The sequence below is a fragment of the Engystomops pustulosus genome, chromosome 8 (assembly GCF_040894005.1).
Source record: "Engystomops pustulosus chromosome 8, aEngPut4.maternal, whole genome shotgun sequence".
Lineage (NCBI taxonomy): Eukaryota > Metazoa > Chordata > Amphibia > Anura > Leptodactylidae > Engystomops > Engystomops pustulosus.
Window position 1 is genome coordinate 94,529,001 of NC_092418.1, and position 22,410 is coordinate 94,551,410.

The 22,410-nt window shown below is 37.5% G+C and overlaps 1 protein-coding gene across 5 annotated transcripts in view; it reads left to right on the forward strand.

The window, feature by feature from the left end:
• LOC140075670 (sodium channel protein type 2 subunit alpha) overlaps nucleotides 1–22,410 on the forward strand; it is a 156,610-nt gene that overhangs the window by 103,193 nt on the left and 31,007 nt on the right. For all 5 annotated transcript variants that reach the window (XM_072121825.1, XM_072121824.1, XM_072121823.1 and 2 more), the window contains exons 15-20: nucleotides 1,412–1,585; nucleotides 1,886–2,242; nucleotides 3,669–4,148; nucleotides 14,162–14,297; nucleotides 15,933–16,087; nucleotides 17,485–17,658. In XM_072121825.1, coding sequence (XP_071977926.1) covers nucleotides 1,412–1,585; nucleotides 1,886–2,242; nucleotides 3,669–4,148; nucleotides 14,162–14,297; nucleotides 15,933–16,087; nucleotides 17,485–17,658 — 1,476 coding nt within the window. The remainder of the gene's footprint in view (nucleotides 1–1,411; nucleotides 1,586–1,885; nucleotides 2,243–3,668; nucleotides 4,149–14,161; nucleotides 14,298–15,932; nucleotides 16,088–17,484; nucleotides 17,659–22,410) is intronic.

A 22,410-nucleotide genomic window follows, 5' to 3' on the forward strand; every position in this document is an offset into this window, starting at 1 on the left:
CACCCATACTGTTAGATCTTTTAGAAGTTCTGTATAGAAGTTTAACATTTTCATTGTGACTACATAGCTATGGTATTTAGAATTGTTTGGGGTAATTTCGAGAAGCAATTAACAAAATGTTCCCACAATGATAAGTAGATGGGTAAACCAAAATAATTGTTAAGTCTTTATCCGGCATCCCACCGGCATATTGAAGATTCATTCAAAGAAAGGTAGTTTACAAGAAATTATTCTAAAAGGCAAGACTAATTTGTGTAGACCAGCGTGGGGAGATGCTGTGAAGAAATCGGAAGACAATGAAAGATGTGCTAGATGGAAAATGGAAACAGAAAAGTTACAAATTCTTCTAAAGTTGCAAGAATGTGTAGGATAATAAGACACTTAGGGTCCGTGCAGATCTGTACAAAATGGCTTCTGAAGAAATTTCAACCTCAACACAATGTAACACTATTGGGGTTGCTTGATGGGGACTTTAATGTCCTCGACTAGATGTTTCATTGGAATGCAGTTATCTGATCCCTTCCCTTCCCGAACATGATTTCTAGAATGGTATATATAAAGGGTTCAGGGGATGAGGCTTAACCATACAAAATGTGTACCAGTCTATTAAATGGGTTGTCCAGGTTTTTTTTAAATATGTGTTTGGGGAGCTTTTAAAATAATAACATACTTACCTCTCTGCCACTATTGTTCAGCAGTGACACCGGCCATCAGAGCCTGGTCTCTGTTTCTTTACAAAGGCTGGTAGGGCCATCCTGACCACAGTGCACATCTATTAACTAATGATGTAGCAGGCGCGTGTCTGTGGTCGGTATGGCATTGCCAGCCTCTTTAAACAAACAGAAACCTGGTGGCCATGACCGCCTCTGCAGTTGAACCGGAAGGGGGGAGGGAGGCAAGTATATACAACTTTTTAGATTAAAACAATATAAAATGTGGACAATCCCTTTAACCACTTATAGCTGTTGTGACCAAGTGTGATAAAACAACCACATAAGAAGTAACAGGTTCTCTTTAATGTTGCTTTAAGGGACATATGGTACAATGTATTACGGTAATGTGATCAGTTGCAAAGGTTGTTCGAAATTCTATAACTGTGATAGTAGTTATTATAATTTTCACATTCTACACTATGATATTTAAACATGTTATTAATTACAAAAAAAAAAATGCTGTAATTTTACTGGCTCTTTTCCACTGACTACCAGTTCTACCAATATCTATTTCTAACAAAAGACACTGAATGAGAAAATTTTGCTAAATGATTTATAAAATACATATGTAAAGCACATGTCTGGTGTCTGCCTTTTATGCATTGAATGTAGATTGTAATTTACAAGATGATTCTCTGCCCTTCTACATGTAATGACCGGTAAATCAGACTAACGAGATCTATTTCCATTTATTCTAGGTTTTTACCGGAATCTTCACAGCGGAAATGGTTTTTAAGCTGATTGCCCTCGATCCATACTATTATTTTCAAGAAGGTTGGAACATTTTCGATGGTATCATAGTGAGCCTGAGTTTGATGGAGCTGGGCCTTGCTAATGTGGAAGGATTATCAGTCTTGAGATCATTCAGATTGGTAAGAATTCCTTTGTTCTAAAACTGAATTGGATAAAAAGCTATTACTTTAGGTTATTTTCAGATATCTAGACATCTACAGTTTAGTATTATGTTATTTTATACTATTGCAGTTTTCCACTAGTTTTTCCACTGTCTCTTTATTGCAGCTTCTACTCTTATTATAAAACTCTTTTACTCTATTATAAAAGCATTGCTAGATGTTTCCAGACTGGAGATGATAGACAATATACAGTGTAATCGACTGAATTAATGTAATTTAAGTAAGGGTTTATAAAATACTAGCATTTTATCTTCACAGCTTCGTGTCTTCAAGTTGGCAAAATCATGGCCTACCCTGAACATGCTGATCAAGATCATCGGAAACTCAGTGGGAGCGTTGGGAAACCTGACCTTGGTGTTGGCCATCATCGTGTTCATCTTTGCTGTGGTCGGCATGCAGCTGTTTGGTAAAAGCTACAAGGAATGTGTCTGTAAAATCTCGGATGATTGTGAACTTCCCCGATGGCACATGAACGACTTCTTCCACTCCTTCCTGATTGTGTTCCGAGTGCTATGTGGAGAATGGATTGAAACCATGTGGGACTGTATGGAGGTGGCAGGACAATCCATGTGCCTACTGGTGTTCATGTTAGTGATGGTGATTGGGAATCTTGTGGTAAGTATAAGATATAACGTTCCTTAAAGCATAACTATAAAGTTATAGTGATTTTACCTAATTATTATATGTGATTCCCCCTTTGAAAACAAACAGAACGATGCCCATATTGTGCTGCTCGCCCTTTTCTTTCCAAAGTGCTGGCATTTCTGTTCTGAAAGTGTTTGACAGAAATCTTTCCCACCAGAGGTGAAGTAGGCGGGGACTAATGTCTGTCAGTCTATGCCCTCAGGCTGAGGCCAGTTAGCTTGCCCACAGATCCTATGATGCCTTGTGTTCTCTCTCAAAGTAATTTAGCATTAAATCCATTTAGTTTCCCACAAGTAAATCCACTGAACACTGTACTGACCACATACAAGATGTATGTGGTGACCAGCAGCTTCCAAAACATGGAGGAGCAGGGAACATGCACAGCACATACAGGATGTATATGGTGACAGCTTGGCAGCTTTCCATCACATGGAGGAGCAGAGGACATGCACATAATATAAAGGATGTATAGTACATGAAGTCTATAGCCTATGCTGTGTGAGCACTAAGGGTTAATAGCTTATCTGCACAGAGCCTATACTGGCGATAACAAGGTGGGGGAAGGGAACAACATGACAAGCAGAGACAGACAACGTTCTGTACAATCACAGACTGGGATGGAGGGACTTATAGGGAACAGAGAGATCTTGTACCTCACTATTCTGTGCAGGAGACATCTGCATACACATCCAGCTCTGCTGCATTCACTGTCACGTGACCTCCTCCCCTGTGAGCAGGGAGCAACAGCCCCTCCCTTCCCATGAAACCATCTGAGAAACAAAGTGTAAACAAAGTACGGATTCATAGGGCTTGTCAGCACATGGAGAGGAAGCAGCTACTGCAACTCTGAGATAATCTGAGGGGGATAGCAAAGGAAATGTTGCATAGAGGTAACAAAGATAATAGGCAAAGTTGTTTTACATCCCAAAAGCTGCACATTTTTTAAGAATCATCAGTGTAGAATAAAAAATCTAAAAGACTTGAATATTTATGTCACTGACCCCCTACCACACTGGCTCTTCTTCCTTGTCCTGCCTGAAACTGTGGAAATGGCTGGTCAGCTGATTACTGCCCCCATTGCCATCTTTTACTTTAGATAGAGGTTGTCAAGAAGATGATTATCGTCTAGCAGCAGATTACCTCACCACAACAAAAGAAATCGGCAGTTGAATTCCAACGTATCTCCCCTTTAGATGGTCAATTGAACCAACAATTCAGACAATATCGGCTGGTTTTTATGTATTGCAATATCTTGTACTATCAAAGTCTCTATTCAATGAATCATGAATTGAATGACAAATGTGTACTAGGCCTCTGACTGCATTCGGTGCTTTCGAGGGTTTGGTACACCTTTTATATGAACTCGTAACCACTCATCTCTTTATGTACTGCTTAGGTTTTGAATTTGTTCCTGGCCTTGTTGCTGAGCTCATTTAGTTCTGACAACCTAACAGCTACAGACGATGATAATGAAATGAACAATCTTCAGATTGCTGTGGGAAGGATACAGAGGGGGATAGATTTTGTTAAAAAAACAGTCCGTGAATGCCTCCAAAAAGCCTTTGTTAAGAAACAGAAAGCTTTAGATGAAATCAAACCACTGGAGGAGCTTCACAACCGTAAAGAAAGTTGCCTCTATAACCATAATGCAGTCGATATAAATAAAGACCTAGATTATCATAAAGGTGGCAACGGAACTACCAGTGGAGTCGGCAGCAGTGTGGAGAAGTACATTATCGACGAGAGCGATTACATGTCCTTCATACATAATCCAAGCCTCACCGTTACTGTCCCCATTGCTGTCGGCGAATCTGACTTTGAAAATCTCAACACGGAGGATTTTAGCAGCGAGTCTGACCTTGAAGAAAGTAAAGAGGTAAGGAAATGGTTTTTACTTTTTAATTATATTAGATTTTTCAAATGTATTTTTGGGATTTCAATAAATTATGATCTGCATTACTAGATCAAATATCCTTTAAAGTGATATTAATATAGGCTTCAAACTTTTTTAACATTTTTGTGTATCTATCAATGTTTTGAGTAACGTCTTCTTGGTAGAATTATGCTCTCTCCATTAGATAATTAGTTTGTGAAGAATTATCCATCAATGGACTGTAGAAGGTGAAGGTGGCCTACAGAGACTCAGATTTCTTTGGTTTTTGGAGGGCAAGTTTTCTCTTTGTGTTGGAAATCAATCCCTTTTTGAGGACTAATTGTACTATAAACACTGACTGGACCTTTATTAAAGCTACCAGTCTTGCCTGAAGGAACCTCATATGCAACAATCTTTCAGGTGAAACCATAAGTGTCCTGTTAGATAGGTCTAGTCTACAAGGCTTTCTTTATAGACAGAATGAGAACTGATTCTACCTGCTTGATATGGAAAACTAAAACTAATATTTTATGGAATCGTTATTTGAGTTCACCTGCTCAACTATAGATAATAGCACCCACATTTTAAAGTTTTACATGAGGGAACGTACACCTACTATAACCTATAGTAAGAAAAAGTAGGAAACGATAGTTTTTTAATCCGATGTTGTTTTTAAGAAAATCAATCACTCAAAAAAAATAAATAAATAAAACCTAGAAATACCTACAACTGCTCCTCTTCAACTTGATCCCGGTGCTGTCTGTCGCTAAGCTTGAAACACCAGGAAAATTAAAACTTAAAATTAGCAGGCCGAAACTCTGGGACACCAGGCCGAAACTCTGTCCAGTGCTCAGGTTTGCTAATTATGTATTCCTCCACCACTTCCTTCTCCCATGCTAGTAGACATCACACGGGAGGCATAAATTCATGCCTCTCTTGTGACGTCACGTTGCTCTCCCATGCTCCCAGCATGGGAGAGGGAGGTGTTAAGGGCATGCATGATTAGTACACTGGAGCACTGGACATCTTGTCCCCGAGCTCCTTGCTGCAAATTGTAAGTTTTCTTTTCTAGGTGATCCCGGTGTGTCAATACTAACAGAGCACAGCGCCCGAATCAAGATGAAGAGGAGCAGAAGTTTCTAGGTTTTTAGGGTTTTTTTGAGTGGTTGATTTCTTTTAAGTTTTAAACTGTACACATTAAAATAGATGATGGAGTTATACTTTATAAAATTTAAATACCATAGTTAAAAAAAAATAGGTGCAATTTTTTTTAAAGCAAGTCAGTTTTAATTATTATTACTCTACTACTTTATTACTTTAATTCTAATTAAATGAATATTTTCTATTTTTGGAAATGTAGCATACAAATTTTAGTCCCATCTGGCCCAGGAACAAGTAAACCTCTGTGTTATTTGTTATTGTAAATGTATTTTTTACAGTTAAATGCTTCTTAATTATTTTTATTATTATCATTTATATAATACCGTATATACTCGAGTATAAGCCGGCCCAAGTATAAGCCGAGGCCCATAATTTTACCACAAAACCTGGAAAAACCATTTTTTTTACTCGAGTATAAGCCGAGTTTTTTTTGTGCTGAAAAACTAGGCTTATACTCGAGTATATATGGTATTTTAAATTTTTTCATTAAAAACAAAACATCTGCATTCTTACCTAAATTCACTACTGTATGTTCATTACAGGGATATCTTTTACATTTATCCCGTTTATTCAATTTTTATCTTTTTAGTCAAAGTACAGAAAGAGCTGAAATAGTCCTATTCCATGAAAATAATGAGAACATTTTGGAGAGGTTTATATTTATATCATTAGAAGGGAAGCGTTATGGTGGAGCCACTCTAAACATATTAGAGCATTGTATTAGAAGAATTTTATCTCCGTAATATTATTATCGGTCTTCCCTTTAAAAACAGAGATCATAACGATATCCCCTCAGGGTTATGGAGAATTCTAATTACTTTTCACTTTCCCGCAGGCACCGCTTACATGATTGTCAATGTACTATATTATTGGGACCATATTTTCTACAGTTGCTTTCTTCGAGTATTAACTAGTGCGTTGACTACTGTTTTCACAAATACATGATTCTTAGGGATGATATTTTTCTGAGAATAATCAAAAATAATAGTTTAGATTAGGCTTAATTAAGACTCAATCCATTAAGTTAAACTATATGCTCTATTATTATTATTATTATTATTATACTCCATTCTCCACATTATTGAACCAGAGGAGGGTAGACATTAAGGAGATGAACAATCTTCCCATATGAAAAAAAAAAAATAGTTTTTTAAATAAATGGTATTGACTTTTCTTAAATTCTTCTTTTAAGAAAAATGGTCCTGAAAATAACCGTAAATGGTTCTTTAAAAAAACGTAGTAATTTATAGTTTTCAATAGGGCAAGCTGATGGTATAAATGACATCTACCACCAGGATGAAGGAATGTATGCAAATGAGCCTGAGGGGCTTCAGGCTTTATTAACACCTTTGGAGCCTGAAGCACTGGTGGTAGATGTCCTTTCATGATCCAGAACCTATTGACAGGATGCCTTTAATATTGATCACACCAGGAACAGCCAGAAGCATATGTGCAGAACGCTAACTATGTAAAATGGACCTGACATCTTAATTCTGCTGGTTCCACAGGTCAAGTATTTATGGTTTGTTCTAAGTAATGTTTCTGAATAAACAAAGAGTACATCTAGAATTTAGATGTTGACCTATTTTTTGGGAGTCAGATGCCAGCACCACAGCTACTTTAAACAACTGATTGTTGGGGACCAGAGACCCAGACTCCCACTAATCCTAAGAATGCACCATCCAAAAAAAAATTAAAAATTTAGGTCCTTTATGTGCTAAACCTGTTGCTGAATGTAATTCAGAACCTCTATGATTTTTAACGCATAATATGGAATAATTGAATAAATAATCTTACAGTTGCAGTAAAAAATGTTAAATCATTTTTGAAAAATCTTTCACTTTTTATTTTTTTAATGCAGTTTATTTTTTTCCATTGTTGTCTTAGATGGGATGATTTTTTTTTTTACTATTGTCTGAAAACAAGATTTTCTGCGGCTGTGGACAAACTTTTCAGAAAATTTGAAAGGGAAAAATATATAACTTCAAAAAAAATAAACACACACCTCAACCCTGGAAAGAAATAACAATTGCTATATTGAGACCCACAATTCCATCTGCCTAAAATCTATAGTAGCTGTTTCCAAGGAGACGTGTAAAAATATAACAAGGTTTTAATGGGTGTTGTATCAAAGGTCTACTACAATATTGATCTAGAATACGGCCATGCACATTAGACTTTTCTAGAACATACTGACAACAAATATAATTCATTAGACTTCACTGTAAAATAGTTAAGAAAAAGGGATTCAACGTATATTTTTTTATTTTGGGCCCAAGTGTAAAAATAAAAAACAATTTATTTATTTATTCTACTTTCTATTACTCAGATATTCACTAACCAATAATTTTCCTGCATTAGTTTGCAGTAGCCAACAATTTACAACCATGTTAAAAACATAAAAGCATAAAAAAAATGCAAAACAGAAACAAGCAGTGAGAAATACTTGAACTGGGTTCACACTCTGTTTAATGTGCGTGTTGTGACTGCACATTCAACAGCCTCACCAAAACCTCCTACTACACAACTTACAATCAGATCTAACTTGACAAAGGTCGGGATGACCGAACCGTCGTAATTTTGATCTGTTTCTTGTGAAAAATCCTCACTGATTTGTTGCTTTATGGTGAAGGATTTATCATGTGAAAAATTTGTTGAAAAATAAAAAAACAGAAATAAGAATATGCCATGTTTTCTGATTGGATTAAGTACAAACATTGCCATGGATAATTGTATATTACTTAAATACAAAACTACTCTACATTTGTACATTCAATATCTATGATCTTTGTGTTCAATGTTTAATAACCTGGGTAACATTTTGACTAATACAAGCACCTGTATGGATTTTAACTTTGCTTATAATGTATTATAATATTTCTACTGTTTGATGGTTTCCTCTTAGATAGCAATTCAGTTGTTTCTTAAAAAATATCCTCTGTGTGTCTGATATTAGAATGTGAGCCCATTGGGGACAGGGCAAATGTGACTACAGGCATTAGATCTCCTTAGAGATCAGTAGTAGATAAATATACTACCGTATTTTTCGGACTATAAGGCGCACAAAAAATCCTTTGATTCTCTCAGAAATCAAAGGTGCTCCTTATAGTCCGGTGCGCCTTATGAACCGCACTTAGAGACAACAGCTGCCTTGAACTGTGCACAGGTCTGCCACCTGCTGGTCATTCATCCTTATAATCAGGTGCGCCTTATAATCAGGTGCACCTTTTATATGAACCTAGACGTTTTAGCAGGCATTTATTGATGGTGCGCCTTATAGTCCGAAAAATACTGTATATATTACAACTGAGTGATTCAAAGTTTTAACATATTATAGATGTTAATTTCATAAAGTTTTTGTAATTTTTTGACAGGATCCTAAGGTTTAAGAAAAAAACTACTTTGACAATTAGTTTAAACGCTTTAAAAAATGGCTCCTAAAGGTTAGGGGTATTGTTAATATTATCTTTTTTTTTTCTTTTTTTGTGCCTGCCCTTTTTTTTTTACTTCTCACAGGGGTAAAATCAAGCAGAAGCTACTGAGAATGCAACTCTGGTGCTTTTAAACAAGGCAGAGCAACGTATCACCACGTTTTCTAAGGTTAAATGAAGTAATATCTGATTACGATTAATTTTGATTGGCTTGCATGCAAATCAGCTGTCTCCCTTGCCTGTCCATTGCAATCCAATATGAAACATGCACAGCTAATAGGCTTAGGCCGAGTCATGTGACTCACTTCACAGCATGGTCTGCCGAAAAAGATGGCCGATAAAAATATTGTACTAAGACTCTCAATGTTTGATTTCATTATTATATTTTATTTTAACTTCAGCATTTTTCTAATGCATGCTCTAAACTTATACTGCTTAAAAATCACAAATGTAAAGAAAAATGGAGCATGCACCATTTTGATTGAGAATAATAATTACATAATACTTTTTTTTAGACAATAACACTGCTTCAATTTTAGGACAACTTATATTTTGTATTTAAAGGGGTTCTAAGAAATATAAAAAAAAAATTAGGCACAAAGCAATAAACATGTTCATAAGCGTAATATATGTGGCATCCAAAAATTTGGGTGATTATTTATTTACATATGCTGATCCAAATTGAATTTTATCGAGGTAGACCATTCTGCCTCAATGGGGCCTGTAGGTACATATGGCCCAGTTTCGGTTGGCTCGATTCGTAGGTTTAAGGGTATGTTTCTGCTAGTGGATTTTTTCTGGCTCAGGTAAAAACACTAAAAAGTACATGACCTGTTGTAAGTGAATTAATTACAGAAGTTCTCATTGATGAATTGAGATTTAAAAACTGCCCAAAAGGAAGAACCACATGCTCTAATCTTCTTCCTACTATTGGGTAAATACCCAAAAATTGAAAAAACAGAGATGACTGATGTGTAAATAGTTTGAGGTGGTATGTGGTGTGAAGGAAAACAGTAAGTAGTATCACCATGAGTAAATCCTTTCATTATGGAAAATCCTTTAAAATCTTGGCAAGGAGTGGTAGACGTTGGGCCTACACACTTTGAGCAACAACCCTCTTAGATGACTAAGACCATTGCCGCTGAAAACTTGTAGGTCCGGCAGTCAATCAGGCCATCCGGTTGCATCTTGCTACCTCAGCATGTGATAGTAGACGGAAAAGGAGAACTTTCTGAGCTGGTGACCTGTACCATTGTTCTACTTTGGGTGGTTGGGTTAAGTAGCACTATAATTGGGAGCTCACGTTTGGTCCTGAACAATGAATGAAAACGCATTACGGAAAAGCATTTGTAAAAAAAAAAAAATTCTGCCACCCAGACTCAACTACAACCCTACTGGGCAATATGAACATGTCTAGTGTTCTGTTATTTTGACCTCACGCCTTTTCTTTGGTAGCGCTGTTTATCTTTTTATATTCTTCATCTAACACCTGGATTCCTGGTTTTACTGTACTATAGGGATCTCTGATGCTGTAACTTGGTGCAGTTAAACTGTGGTAGGTCCATTGTTATATTTAGAATACAGACAGTTAAACATGGAGACAATCCGCCATCTTAAAGGGGGCATTATATTTCTGGAAAACCACTTTAAGACATTACATTTCTGTAATTAAATGGTATTTCTGATGTTCTGCTTCTTGGTTAATATAATCAGTTTGAAATAACTTACATGGATATATGGGGTGGAAGGGAGAAAATTCTCAAGATCCCTTTTAGGTGTTTCTAACGGATTTACACAGTTCAACATATTGATGGGTTATCTACAGATCAGCTGTGACCAACTACCAGAAACCAGGCAATGGGATGTTTTAAATATTTGTAAATATTGTTCCATCTACAGGAAGTGGCTTCCGTTCCCACACCTTTGTTGTTCCCCCTTTAACGAGTTAATCAGTGGGCAACCATCAATTTAATATCACTGGACTATCCTAATAATAGGATAGAAGTATTTGGAATTTGTAAAACCTTTTATCCATCTTTGACTTCTATAATCAACCAGTTCATTAGGAGACAATGACATCATCAAGGCAATATACACATGGTAACTGTCCCTTATTAAGATAGTAACTGGTATCGATTATATTATTGCCTCTCTATCGACTCTCTACTGACGTGTTTTGTTTAGCAAATCCATGGATTCCCTTTCCAGAACACAGTGTTCCTGTATGATTTTGCTATGAAATGTGTAATTATATTGAACACTGGGTGTTACTTTTCCCCTATTTGAAAGGGTTGTGTATCTAAACCTTCAGATATGGCAGCACTGATTAGACATTGTCAGTATATGTAGGGACCACTCCCAATTGGTGTCCTGGTTTTAGCTGGTCTAAACTGTGTTCCCCAATGTGAAGCATCGGCTAGTTTATTTTGCTGCACAGACTGGCCATGCCCCCTTCCCCAGAGACCACGCCCCTTTATAAAGATCACACTTCTTTGTTAGACAAGTTGGACGAGACTGAAAAGGGGGGAAAATGGTTTAAAAGCCTTTATAAATATGTCATAAGACAAATTATGGTCGAAGTCTGACCAAAATGGCTTTATAAATTCCCCCTATTATGCTCTCGGAAATTAATTTACACCCATCTTTCCATTCACATCTGGGACCCATACCCAAAACTTTACCCTGTGGACAGGCCCTTAATTCATCCTGTGCAGGGGGAATTCTACATAGTTTTAGGATTCAGGTTCTCCTCAACCAGTAGTTCACATTCCTTCCCATTTGTACTTTAAGATTATGGTGGAGTGGGAAGAAAGAGGCTTCCTGTTCTCCGTGTTGTGTATTAGAGCCCAAAGCACAGTTAAAGTGGATTTCCCACGACGCAAGTTAGGGCCTAATTTGCTGATCAGTGGGGGTCTCAGTGATGGGACCTCCACAGATCACTAGAATGGGGTTCTGATGGGGTCTGCTGTACCACTGTCATACCCCTTATAGTACAACCGGAGCAGCCGGTCATGCATGGTTGAGTTGCCCTGTTCGTCTCTATGGAGCTGATGGAAATTTCTGCATACAATGCTTAGCAATCTCCATAACTAATAAAACCATAAGTGTCACTTGGATATTAATCTATACCATCAATATACTGTAGCAGTTGGAGAAAACTATGCATTTATGGGTGATAAATAAATTCTCTACCACTTCCAAAAATTCAGGAAGTGCTGTTAAGAGACCATTTTTTTGAAGAGGTTGTCCATCAAAACCAAAACACCATTATTGTCCAATGGTCTGTGTCTTGTATGTCCGTCAATCACCATTTAGGTAAATTGGGATGACTTGCAATACCCAGCAAAGCACATGGACAAAAGTGGTGTGATTGCTGAAAAAGAATCCCCGCCTTGCCCCCTGGACAACCCCTTTAACTTTCTCATCTGTTTCTCAATTATTGACAATGAACATAGAAGTGTTTTCACTGTAATGTACATCTGCCATATTGTAATAAGCATCAGTGTAATCAGGCAGATGATCCGTTGACTTTCTTATGAAACACTGGAACTTATTGTTTTGCGACTAGTTTTCTTTTGACCCCTTGACTCCTTTATAACTTTTGATTTGGCTACAGCATTCTGGCAGAGTTTGTTAATTTGTGGAAATGATGGAAGCATTACAATTGCTAAAGTCTTAAGGTTGTTACAAATTTGTGTAACATACACATTCCATGCATTGTACAGTAGGGATCTGTTTGGAATCATTAGAACTGTTCACTGTCCAATACCATACCTGACCACTAACAATTCTTTTGATGGACACTTAATAGAAAGCAGTAATAATGAATCAAATTATTTAATCCCCTAATCTTTGGTGGAAATATTTTTTTTAATAACGGTTGATGGGAATTCCAACTCTACCACTACCAAACAAGGTTAACACAACTACCAGCAGTTTTGACCTTACAAGGCTGCAGACAGACTGAGCTGGTCAGGATCAGGGTTAGTGGACCTACTGTACCACTAGGGACGATGACCACCGGGGACGATGACTATGACGTAAGCCGACACCTGGGAGTGTGGTAGAGCCCGCCGCAAAGCAGATTGGACTTGCTGCGGCGTGGTACCACCAGGTCGCTCCACAGGCACGACTTTGTCCACGGTAGTGGCCAAGGCGAGGTCCAGAGTTGTGAGGCAGACAACGGGGACAGGCAGGAGGCCGAGACAGGCAGCACAGGATCAGAGGACGTAGCGGAAGGTCAGGACAGGAGGTAGAGAATCGTAGTCAGTACTGGAGCAGAAGGTCAGGGCTGGTAGCAGAGGAGCGGAGTGGATTAGCAAGCTTCTGGTTAGATATTACAGAAGAAGGGAGGGGCAATTAGAACACAGAGATCAAAGATCAAAGCAGTTTAATGATTCTCAATTCCACCTGTAATATTTTTCCAGTCCTGCTGTTGTAAGCTCACAGAACCAAGGTCTAACACTGTCGGCAGCTTTGTATGGTCAGAACTACTGGTAAACTTCCTTTTAAATGAAATTTAACTTGATATAATATTTGAATCCTTAAATACAATCAGCACTCATTCAATGGTTAGCAGCTATTTGGAATGTTTTATGGCTTATATTGTTCCAGTTTTCAATCATGTATGCTTCCATCATTCTCTATGTACATTTGCTACTTATCAGCGCCGCCATTAATGATGTTATACATTACACAGTAATAACATTACACCAGATCAGCGAATGCGGACTGTGTATGCTATCAGATAAACTACTATGATATAGAACGGTACTCATACTTGTTTCCCAATAACCAATTACCATGAAAAAATTTTAAAAAATTCAGTTGCAATTTTTCACGATCCTAAAATGGACAAAGTTGTCACTGCCTAAAATCCTGACCTGCCTTTGCAGTAATGCCAATAAGTATGAATATCGGATTGACAAGTAGTTTGAAAATGCACAGTGACCTTGGGTGCATTGAAAGAGATGGATGCAATTGCTTGAAAAACAACAAATGGTTATTGATAACTTATACATGTTCTTTCTTCCATGTGTTCAATAAATTTTCATCTTTTAAATATTAAAAATATTATATTGTCTTAATGGAGACATATTAGGTTTGTACAATAGGTAATTTGTCTGCCATTTTGTAAGAGTAGAACATAACAAAATCACTATGTAATAAATAAATATATTAAAAAATGAATATAATAAATAGATACAAATGAAAAGTTAAAAATTGCTAATGTAAGTGTGGACTATAACTAAAAGGTAAGGCAAATGTAATAAAAAGCTATCATTTCAGGTGCCGTGTCTAACGAATGGTTAAAAACATACAAAAAAGCGATAGTAACGATAAAGGCTGAGTAGAATGTATTTGTTTTCGGTAAACAGTAAGTTAATTTTATGCTTATTTTTTGCTGTGGGAATTTATCTGTAGAAGCTGAACCTAACTAGTTCATCTGAAGGGAGCACCGTGGATATCAGACCCCCTGGGGTAGTTGTAGAAGGAGAAGGAGAGCTGCTGGACTTAGAACCAGAGGAGGCTCTGGAGCCAGATGCCTGCTTCACAGAAGGTGAGTGGGAGAGCATTGCTCATTAAAGGCAATGTGTACGGCTTGTTGCTGGCAGTTGGCCTACACAGCAAGATTATATAATGAGATGAACTTCCCAAGTTTCACGGTAAATCAGAAAATCACACATGTTGTGTGGAGTTAAAAAAAAACAAATTATTGGCTTCTAGAACTCCAGGGAAATACCTCTTATTTGGGGAGTATCGTGTTTATTCAGATTTAATCATTAAACTTCATCTAGATATTGTTTTAATGCTATCTAATGAATTTCAAAGGAATAGTATTCATGGTAAGATAGAAGGGGTCAAGCAGAGGGGAACCACCTTCATTAGGGGGGCACTAGAGATACCACCATAACCAGTCTACCAAGAGAAAGAGCTTGGTGGACTGTAATCTAATGTTGAGCGTAAAGGAGTTGCTTGTGTGTTGTTGTATTCAATTACGGCATACTTCATACAGTCAAATTACTACTCCAATTACATGATGTTATCATACTCCATTTGAAGGGATAGTACACTTTCAGCAAATAATGGGGCAGATTTATCAAGCTGTCTGAAAGTCTGAATGTTTCTAGTTGCCCATGGCAACCAATCACAGCTCCCCTTTAAAATATTCATGAGCACTGGTAAAATGAAAGCTGAGCTGTGATTGGTTGCCATGGGCAACTAGAAACATTCGGACTTTCAGACAGCTTGATAAATCTGCCCCATTATGTTTAGTGTAATGAAAAGTTATACAATTTTCCAAAATTCTCTCTGTATAAATTCCTCGCCGTTTTCTAGATCTCTATTTACTGTCATTTTACGGGAAGCTTCATTGTTTACTTCCTGTGGACAAAAAAACATCCCTGGTCGTGTGCTGTCACACAGGTGTTCGGCTCATTAGTATCACAGAGCTGTGTGATATAACGAGCCGTGGACCTGTGTTACAGCCAGGACCAGGAACCGGATTTATCCACAGGAAGTAAACAATGGAGCTTCCTGTTGAATAACAGGAAGTAGAGATCTAGAAAACAGCAAGGAATGGATACAGAAAGTATATAGGAAAATTGAATAACTTTTCATCACACAAACAATATTGATTATTTTTTTAAAGTGGATGACCCCTTTAATCGGTACAAATAGCTTTTTTCTTCTTGAAATTGTATCCATATTTAAATTATATAATAGAAACCTAGCTGCTGTGACTCAACTCTTGCTCACTCCTCCCTTACCCTTTTTCATAAAGCTTTTATATCATATGATTTGGAGGGGTGAGAGAGAGGGGCAGCACTCACCAATGGTGCAAACGTCGCCTTTATTTAAAAAAAAGGAGTAGAAGGGAAGGACATTGGTCACAACAGACAACAGATTGTTTTGTACTGCATAGCCGTTTTTCAAAGCACTGACCAAATAGAGATAAATAACCTGATATTTTAGTGAATTCAGAATTCAACACAGATTCCAAAATCAGGAAGGAGAGCAGGTGATGACAGCCCAATATGTGGAGAAAGAATGTTTCCTCTGATCAGATTATTTTACAAAGTTTCTTGTATAATCTCATTTTATGTAACATTGTATTTCATTTAACAATAAGAGGTGATATAATTTTAGATATTCATATCAGATTCTCTGTGCTTACATTGTTCGTATATTTTAGGATGTGTAAAGAGATTTCCAATTTGCCATGTGAACATTGATGACAACAATGGCAAGATATGGTGGACATTTCGTAAAACCTGTTACACGATTGTGGAACACAACTGGTTTGAAACCTTCATTATCTTCATGATTCTTCTCAGCAGTGGAGCTCTGGTAAGTGCAGGTTTACATTGAAGTCATTGATGTCTATTGATAGACCACAACCCAACCACAATGTGATAACAGAATGGTCAGGCCTGGTAGGCAATAATATGGATCGCTCACAAGTGAAGATAAGTAAAGATTCAAGTCAAATACTTAATGCAGATAAATACAACAATCCTCAGATGTTTAATGTTGGGCAGACTCAAAAATGAGTCTTAGTTTTTATTTCCCAACCCCAGTCTAATCACTGATGGTATGAGAATAAACCAAATTCTGTGATTAAAGCATACAAGAGCAAGACAAAGGCAAAGGGCAAGTCAAAGAGGTTGCCACTTTTTTTAAAGGGATCCTATCAGCAGATAAAAAAAAAACTAATGACAGGTTCCCATAGGACTATACTACCTCTTGCCCACACTGCTCCTATCTACAAAATGGATACTTTCTATTCCCATAAAATCATCTTTGTAAGCCTACCTTGCACCGTTCCAGAAGCAGCAGTGAGTAACAACGGGGGTAGCTTATTCATCTCTGGAATCTTCCTCATTTCGCCCCTTTCTTTGGCCAATGTCATTCTCTGCTTCTTTTCAATTCCCACACCTGTGCACTCATGGCCAACATCGGTCATGTGCGGTGAGCAGCAAATAGGTTTGCATCTTCCGTCTACTCACAGTGCAGGTGTGGCTTCTTGAAGGAAGGGGGAATGAGGGAGATGCTAAAGATGTGGACTGGGTCACAGCAACTTGGCCGAATAGGCTACGTCCCTTGTGGCTCACAGCTCTTTCTGGCAGGGTACCAGGTAGGTTTATAAAGTAGATTTTCTGTGGATAGAAAGTATGCACATACATATAACAAAATAGAAAAAATACACACAGCGCATAAGGCTACAAAACATGTGAATCTTAGTTATTAGTAGTGATACACTGACACGCTGCTAAGTTTTGGCAAAGTTTATTTCATAGTTTGGCCAAAGTTTATTTCATTGGCTATGAAATAAACTTTGGCCAAAACTGAGCAACGCGCTGGTTCAGTTTCTGGTATTTTTGTTTGTATTTCCAATTATTTAGCTAAAACAGTGTGACAAATAGTAAAAATAGTGTTATGGGAACCGGTCATTAGCTTTGTCTTAAAGCTGGATACCACTCTATGCATGAGTCTTTACCTACTAGTTAAGTTACTGGGGTAGGTGGGGAAAAGGGCTTTTCTCTATGTTCTGTATGTTTGGGGTGGTACTGATGAGCTATGTTGCTCTGGCCATGGCGTTTAACTACAGGGCTAGGCAACAAATCTGAAAAAGGGAAAGTCGGTTTCCACCACCGCAGTTGGGTTGGGTCATGCACCGACACCTGCAACTCTGTTACCTTGGCTGAAATCTCGGGTGCTACTTTAACCCTTATCGTTTCCTTTAGGCTTTTGAAGACATTTACATTGAGCAACGGAAAACCATAAAGACCATGCTGGAATATGCAGATAAAGTCTTCACATACATCTTTATTCTTGAGATGCTCCTGAAATGGGTGGCCTATGGATTTGTAAAATATTTCACCAATGCCTGGTGCTGGCTGGACTTCCTGATTGTTGATGTAGGTATTGGGTTCTCTTTGGTTTCTATAGACTGTTGCTTAGTTGTCCATGCAATGTACATATTTGGAGGAAGGTTTTTACTGAAAACATTTAGTATTCTTATTATAAATTGAATTATTTTAGGATTTGTTGCTTTTTTTTTTACTACGCATTATTAGGTAGATAGAAATTTCCTAACTGTGATTTTTTTTCTCCCTTTAAGATCCGTAAAACATTGTTAGGTATAGCTGTGAAAAAAACTAGTGAATGTCAGACTGGAGATCTAAAGCCTGGAAGCGCTGTCAGTCAGGGCTGACAACAATGCGCTAAAGTAGAGACTCAATTTACAAAAACTCAACAGTATAAAAAGACATAATGAAGAATTATGTCATAGACAATCCCACCCTCCGACCATAGAAGCAGAACTTCTGCTGTCACCTCCTGTAGTGGCTTGTCTCGGGTAATGAGTGTTGTATTACCTCCTGTTCTAGCCTCCAGGGGGTCATGTATCAATAGTGACTTCTACAGTAATACCTGAATAATTGTATATGCTTAGGAAATCAATGGTTAATTTGTGGAGATGTATGAACTGCTGGCTAAGAGGTTGAAAATAACACCAAATATAGAAAATATGATACATGATATGTATATGGAGGACACTGTAGACAGTAGACTATGGGAAGTCTTAGCCCTAAGATGTTTGGTGATACAGTATGAGGATGGTATTAGAATATATTGTATTATAATAATATGATATGATACTAGAATTAAATAGTTTGAAGTTTTTACTAGAATGTATGGTATAAGGTTGGTACTAGAATGGAGGATAAGAGGTAGGTACTAGAATGTATGGTATAAGGTCTGTACTAGATTGAAATCTTATGAAGATGGGATTAACATGTGGAATGAGAAAGGTATTAAGATTAAAGATGAGCGAGTATACTCGTCCGAGTATACGGCTCGGTCGAGTATTAGCATACTCGGACCGGCTCGGTACTTGGATGAGTATTTCCCCTGCTCGCGATCGAGCATTAAATTAAGTGAAGAACAGTGTTTTTATTGTTTAATAAAGTATTACAGATGTTTCCTGATGTTTTGCTTGTTAGAACACATTGAAATAACACTATTCTTCACTTTCCAGGTGTGCGTGCGTGTCTCCTGCTAAGTTAGGAGATGTGCACGAACATCTGGAATGTGAAGAATATTGTTCTTTCAATGTGTTCTGCACTTAAATGGTCCTGTATTCACTGTTTTTAATGTTTTAATTCTATTCTTCACATTGCAGGTGTGCGCGCGTGTCTCCCGATAGGTTCGGAGATACGCGCGCACATCCGCAAAGTGAAGAATAGAATTAAAACATTAAAAACAGTGAACACAGGAGCATTTAAGTGCAGAACACATTGAAAGAACACTATTCTTCACATTCCAGATGTTCTGAACATCTCCTAACTTAGCGGGAGACACGCACGCACACCTGGAAAGTAAAGAATTTTACTGTTCTGTTTTAGCAAAAAAATGCTCGGGTCTCCCATTGACTTCAATGGGGCTCGTTATTCGAGACGAGCACTCGAGCATCGGGAAAAGTTCGTCTTGAATAACGAGCACCTGAGCATTTTAGTGCTCGCTCATCTCTAATTAAGATACATTGGCTTGAGGATTCTATTATGACATTATAAAAGATAGGTATAATATATATAACATGATATAAGTGGGATATTATAATATGGTATTATTGTAATATGATATCAGGGTTGTATTAGGATGACATTATATCGAAGTGGTTTTAAAACTATAAGGAATGAGGTCAGTGTTAAGATGATATTGTTAAAGGGGTGCATTAAGATTGAATGATATTAAGAAAGAGATTCTGATATGAGGGTAATATTAGTATGGTGTGAGGTTGGTATCAGGATTTTTTGGGGATTTGTTGTATTAGTGGTATTGAAATTTTGTCCAAGTCACCTAACATCATTGTGCCAAAGTAGCTATGGGATTCCTTTCTCTTTTACTTACCTTTTTTCTATGGTTAAAGTTAAGTAACTTCCTCCATTTGAAAGTATAAAATTAGCGAAATTATGAATATGCCTATAATTGAAGCATTTTAATGAATTTTTAGTAAACCAAAGATTCCCTTCTTTCTTTTCTGTTGTTCCTGAGTGTTTCAGTGAAGCCTGCACCAGTTATTTTCTAAAATATGATATAATATTTAGTGCATGCAGTCATTTTCTTGGGTGAACTTAAATTCCGGTGTGCCGTAAAGTGCCTTTTAACTATTAGTTTTTAGTAAAGAGATGTCTTTAGGGAGGATGACTGCCCTCATGCAAGAGGGTTTAGCTAAAAATATCCCTTGGGTGAAATATATAATATATATATATATATGTATATATATATACACAGTATATACTCGCATATAAGCCGACCCAAGTATAAGCCGAGGCCCCTAATTTTACCACAAAAACCTGGGAAAACCTATTGACTCGAGTATAAGCCGAGGGTGGGAAATGCACCCTCGGTGACAGCCTCCCCAGTATATAGCCTGCGGGACCCTGCCCCATAGTATATAGCCAGCACCTGCCCCCCAGTATGTAGCCTGCTAGCCCATATCCCCCAGTATATAGCCAGTCCCTGCCCCAGTATATAGCCAGCACGGGGGAAGCTGGAAAGGTGAGTTTTGATATTTTTTTTACTTGAGTAAAAGCCGAGTTTGGGGTTTCAGCACATTTTTTTGTGCTGAAAAACTAGGCTTATACTGGAGTATATATGGTATATATATATATACATTGCTTACTTTGTACAAATTGTGTCCTAGAGCTTAGATCAGAATTTTGCTGGTCATCATTGGAAACATCTCCCAGAATTCTTATAATCAGGGAAAGCTATATGCAAGATTGAGCTGCTTGTAAGAGATTTTGAATGCAGATCAATGCCAAATACAGGCTCTTCCTGGGAATCATTACAAGATTAGTACATTATCTTCAAAGTTGCGTAACTTTTTTAAATTAAAGAGTGGACATAACCTTCAACCCCCCCAAAAAACAAAATTGACCTGTGTATTAGGAATGAATAATCAACCTTATGTTCGTGCCTTATGTTCTTCTTCAGGTGTCTCTGTTGCTTTATTCACCTCCTGATCCATTCTCTCCTTAAAAGGACTCAGATTTCTTCAGGGAAGACTCCTTCATTGTCTGAATTCTGATTAATATAGTAGGGGACATTTCTGTCACCACTAGGTAACTTCCCTTAAGAAATAAGTTTCCATTTTACGAGATACTCTGCAAAAGAACCTGGAGCAGAATGGAAGTCACCACTTATGTTCTTGTCTAATGTATTGTCAAATTTAGTTTCCTGGGTAGAGATTTTCTTTAATATTTGCTGATCATATCATGGGGTACACTTCTAAAAATTGTCAACAATATTCCAAAATAACAACACCTTGCCCACTTTAAGTATCTAGTCACCTGGTTTTTTTTAACCTCAAAGCTACATTTGGGGAGCGTAGACTGATTTTTGACATATAATTACTCCTTTTAAAAAAAAAATTAAAGAAATAAAATCTCTTGACATGTCACCGATTGTCACTTTGTGGTTGCACCTAAACACATATAGCATATCATTTAGAGACTCAGTATGGTAGAATAAGTTCTACAGTTGTTTATCTCATGACCTACATGCCAAGCCAAGAGAAAAGTTAATCAAGGACACTTCTGTGTGTCAGTCTAGTTGTACACTGTAGAAGTGCATGCACATGGCTCTTCATTTTTTTTATTTATAGGGAGGCTGTAAAAAAATGTGTGAACAAGAACATAATCCTCCAATTTTCTAAATAAGTCTAACACAATGGCTGAAGCTGATACAGTCAGATACAGTGAGGTAATTACCATCCCAGCTGTCCCTTCCTATTGTCCCTGCCACCCGAGGATGATCCCTTCCTGCGCCAAAATAACGAGACAATACAAGACAGAACAACCAGATAAGAATAGTCACAAGAGCCAGGTCACAATAAAGAGAGCCAACAAAGTTGGCTAAAGGAAAGGCTAATAGGATAGGCTCGATAGGCTAAAGGAATAGCAGGAGACAGGCCAAGGGGTGATGAGGTATCAGATATTAGCAGCCAGAATACAGTTGAGCTTGTAAACTATAACAAGCACTGAGGAAAGTATCCCAGGACCTTTTATGTGGTGTCAGAATCCTGGTACACAGGCTGATGAATTGGAGCAAAGCCACTGGGTGCGTTACAATCAACACAGCCACCAAAAACATTATTCACACAAAGAATATCAAGGAATATCAAAAACAAAAAACAATATCATCTCATCTAAAGCTGCATTCTATGAACAGAGGATGACGACACAGCATTAAGCATCTGAAAGTATTGGGGATGGAATGAGACAAACACAAACTGGTCAGATGTTCTATTACAGAAAAAGTCTTTCTAGATCAGAACATTTATATCATTTAGTTCATTGTCATATGATAAATCAGTACATGAAGTGCAACCAATATTATAATACAGAACTGTATTATTGCTCCCATGGTAAAACACTTCCATAATATGGTTGACCATGGCACCATACAGAAGTGCATGGAGATACTCAACCGTTTTAAAGGAAATCAGTCATCTTAAAAAAGAAGAAATCATGTAAGGGTACTCACCTACACTCCTCTTCATTCCGATCCCGGTGCTGTCCTTCGCTAGTCTTGACATGCCGGTAAAAGAAAGTTATAAAAAGCAGCATGGAGAGCGGGGACAAGATGTCCGGCGCTCCAGGCTG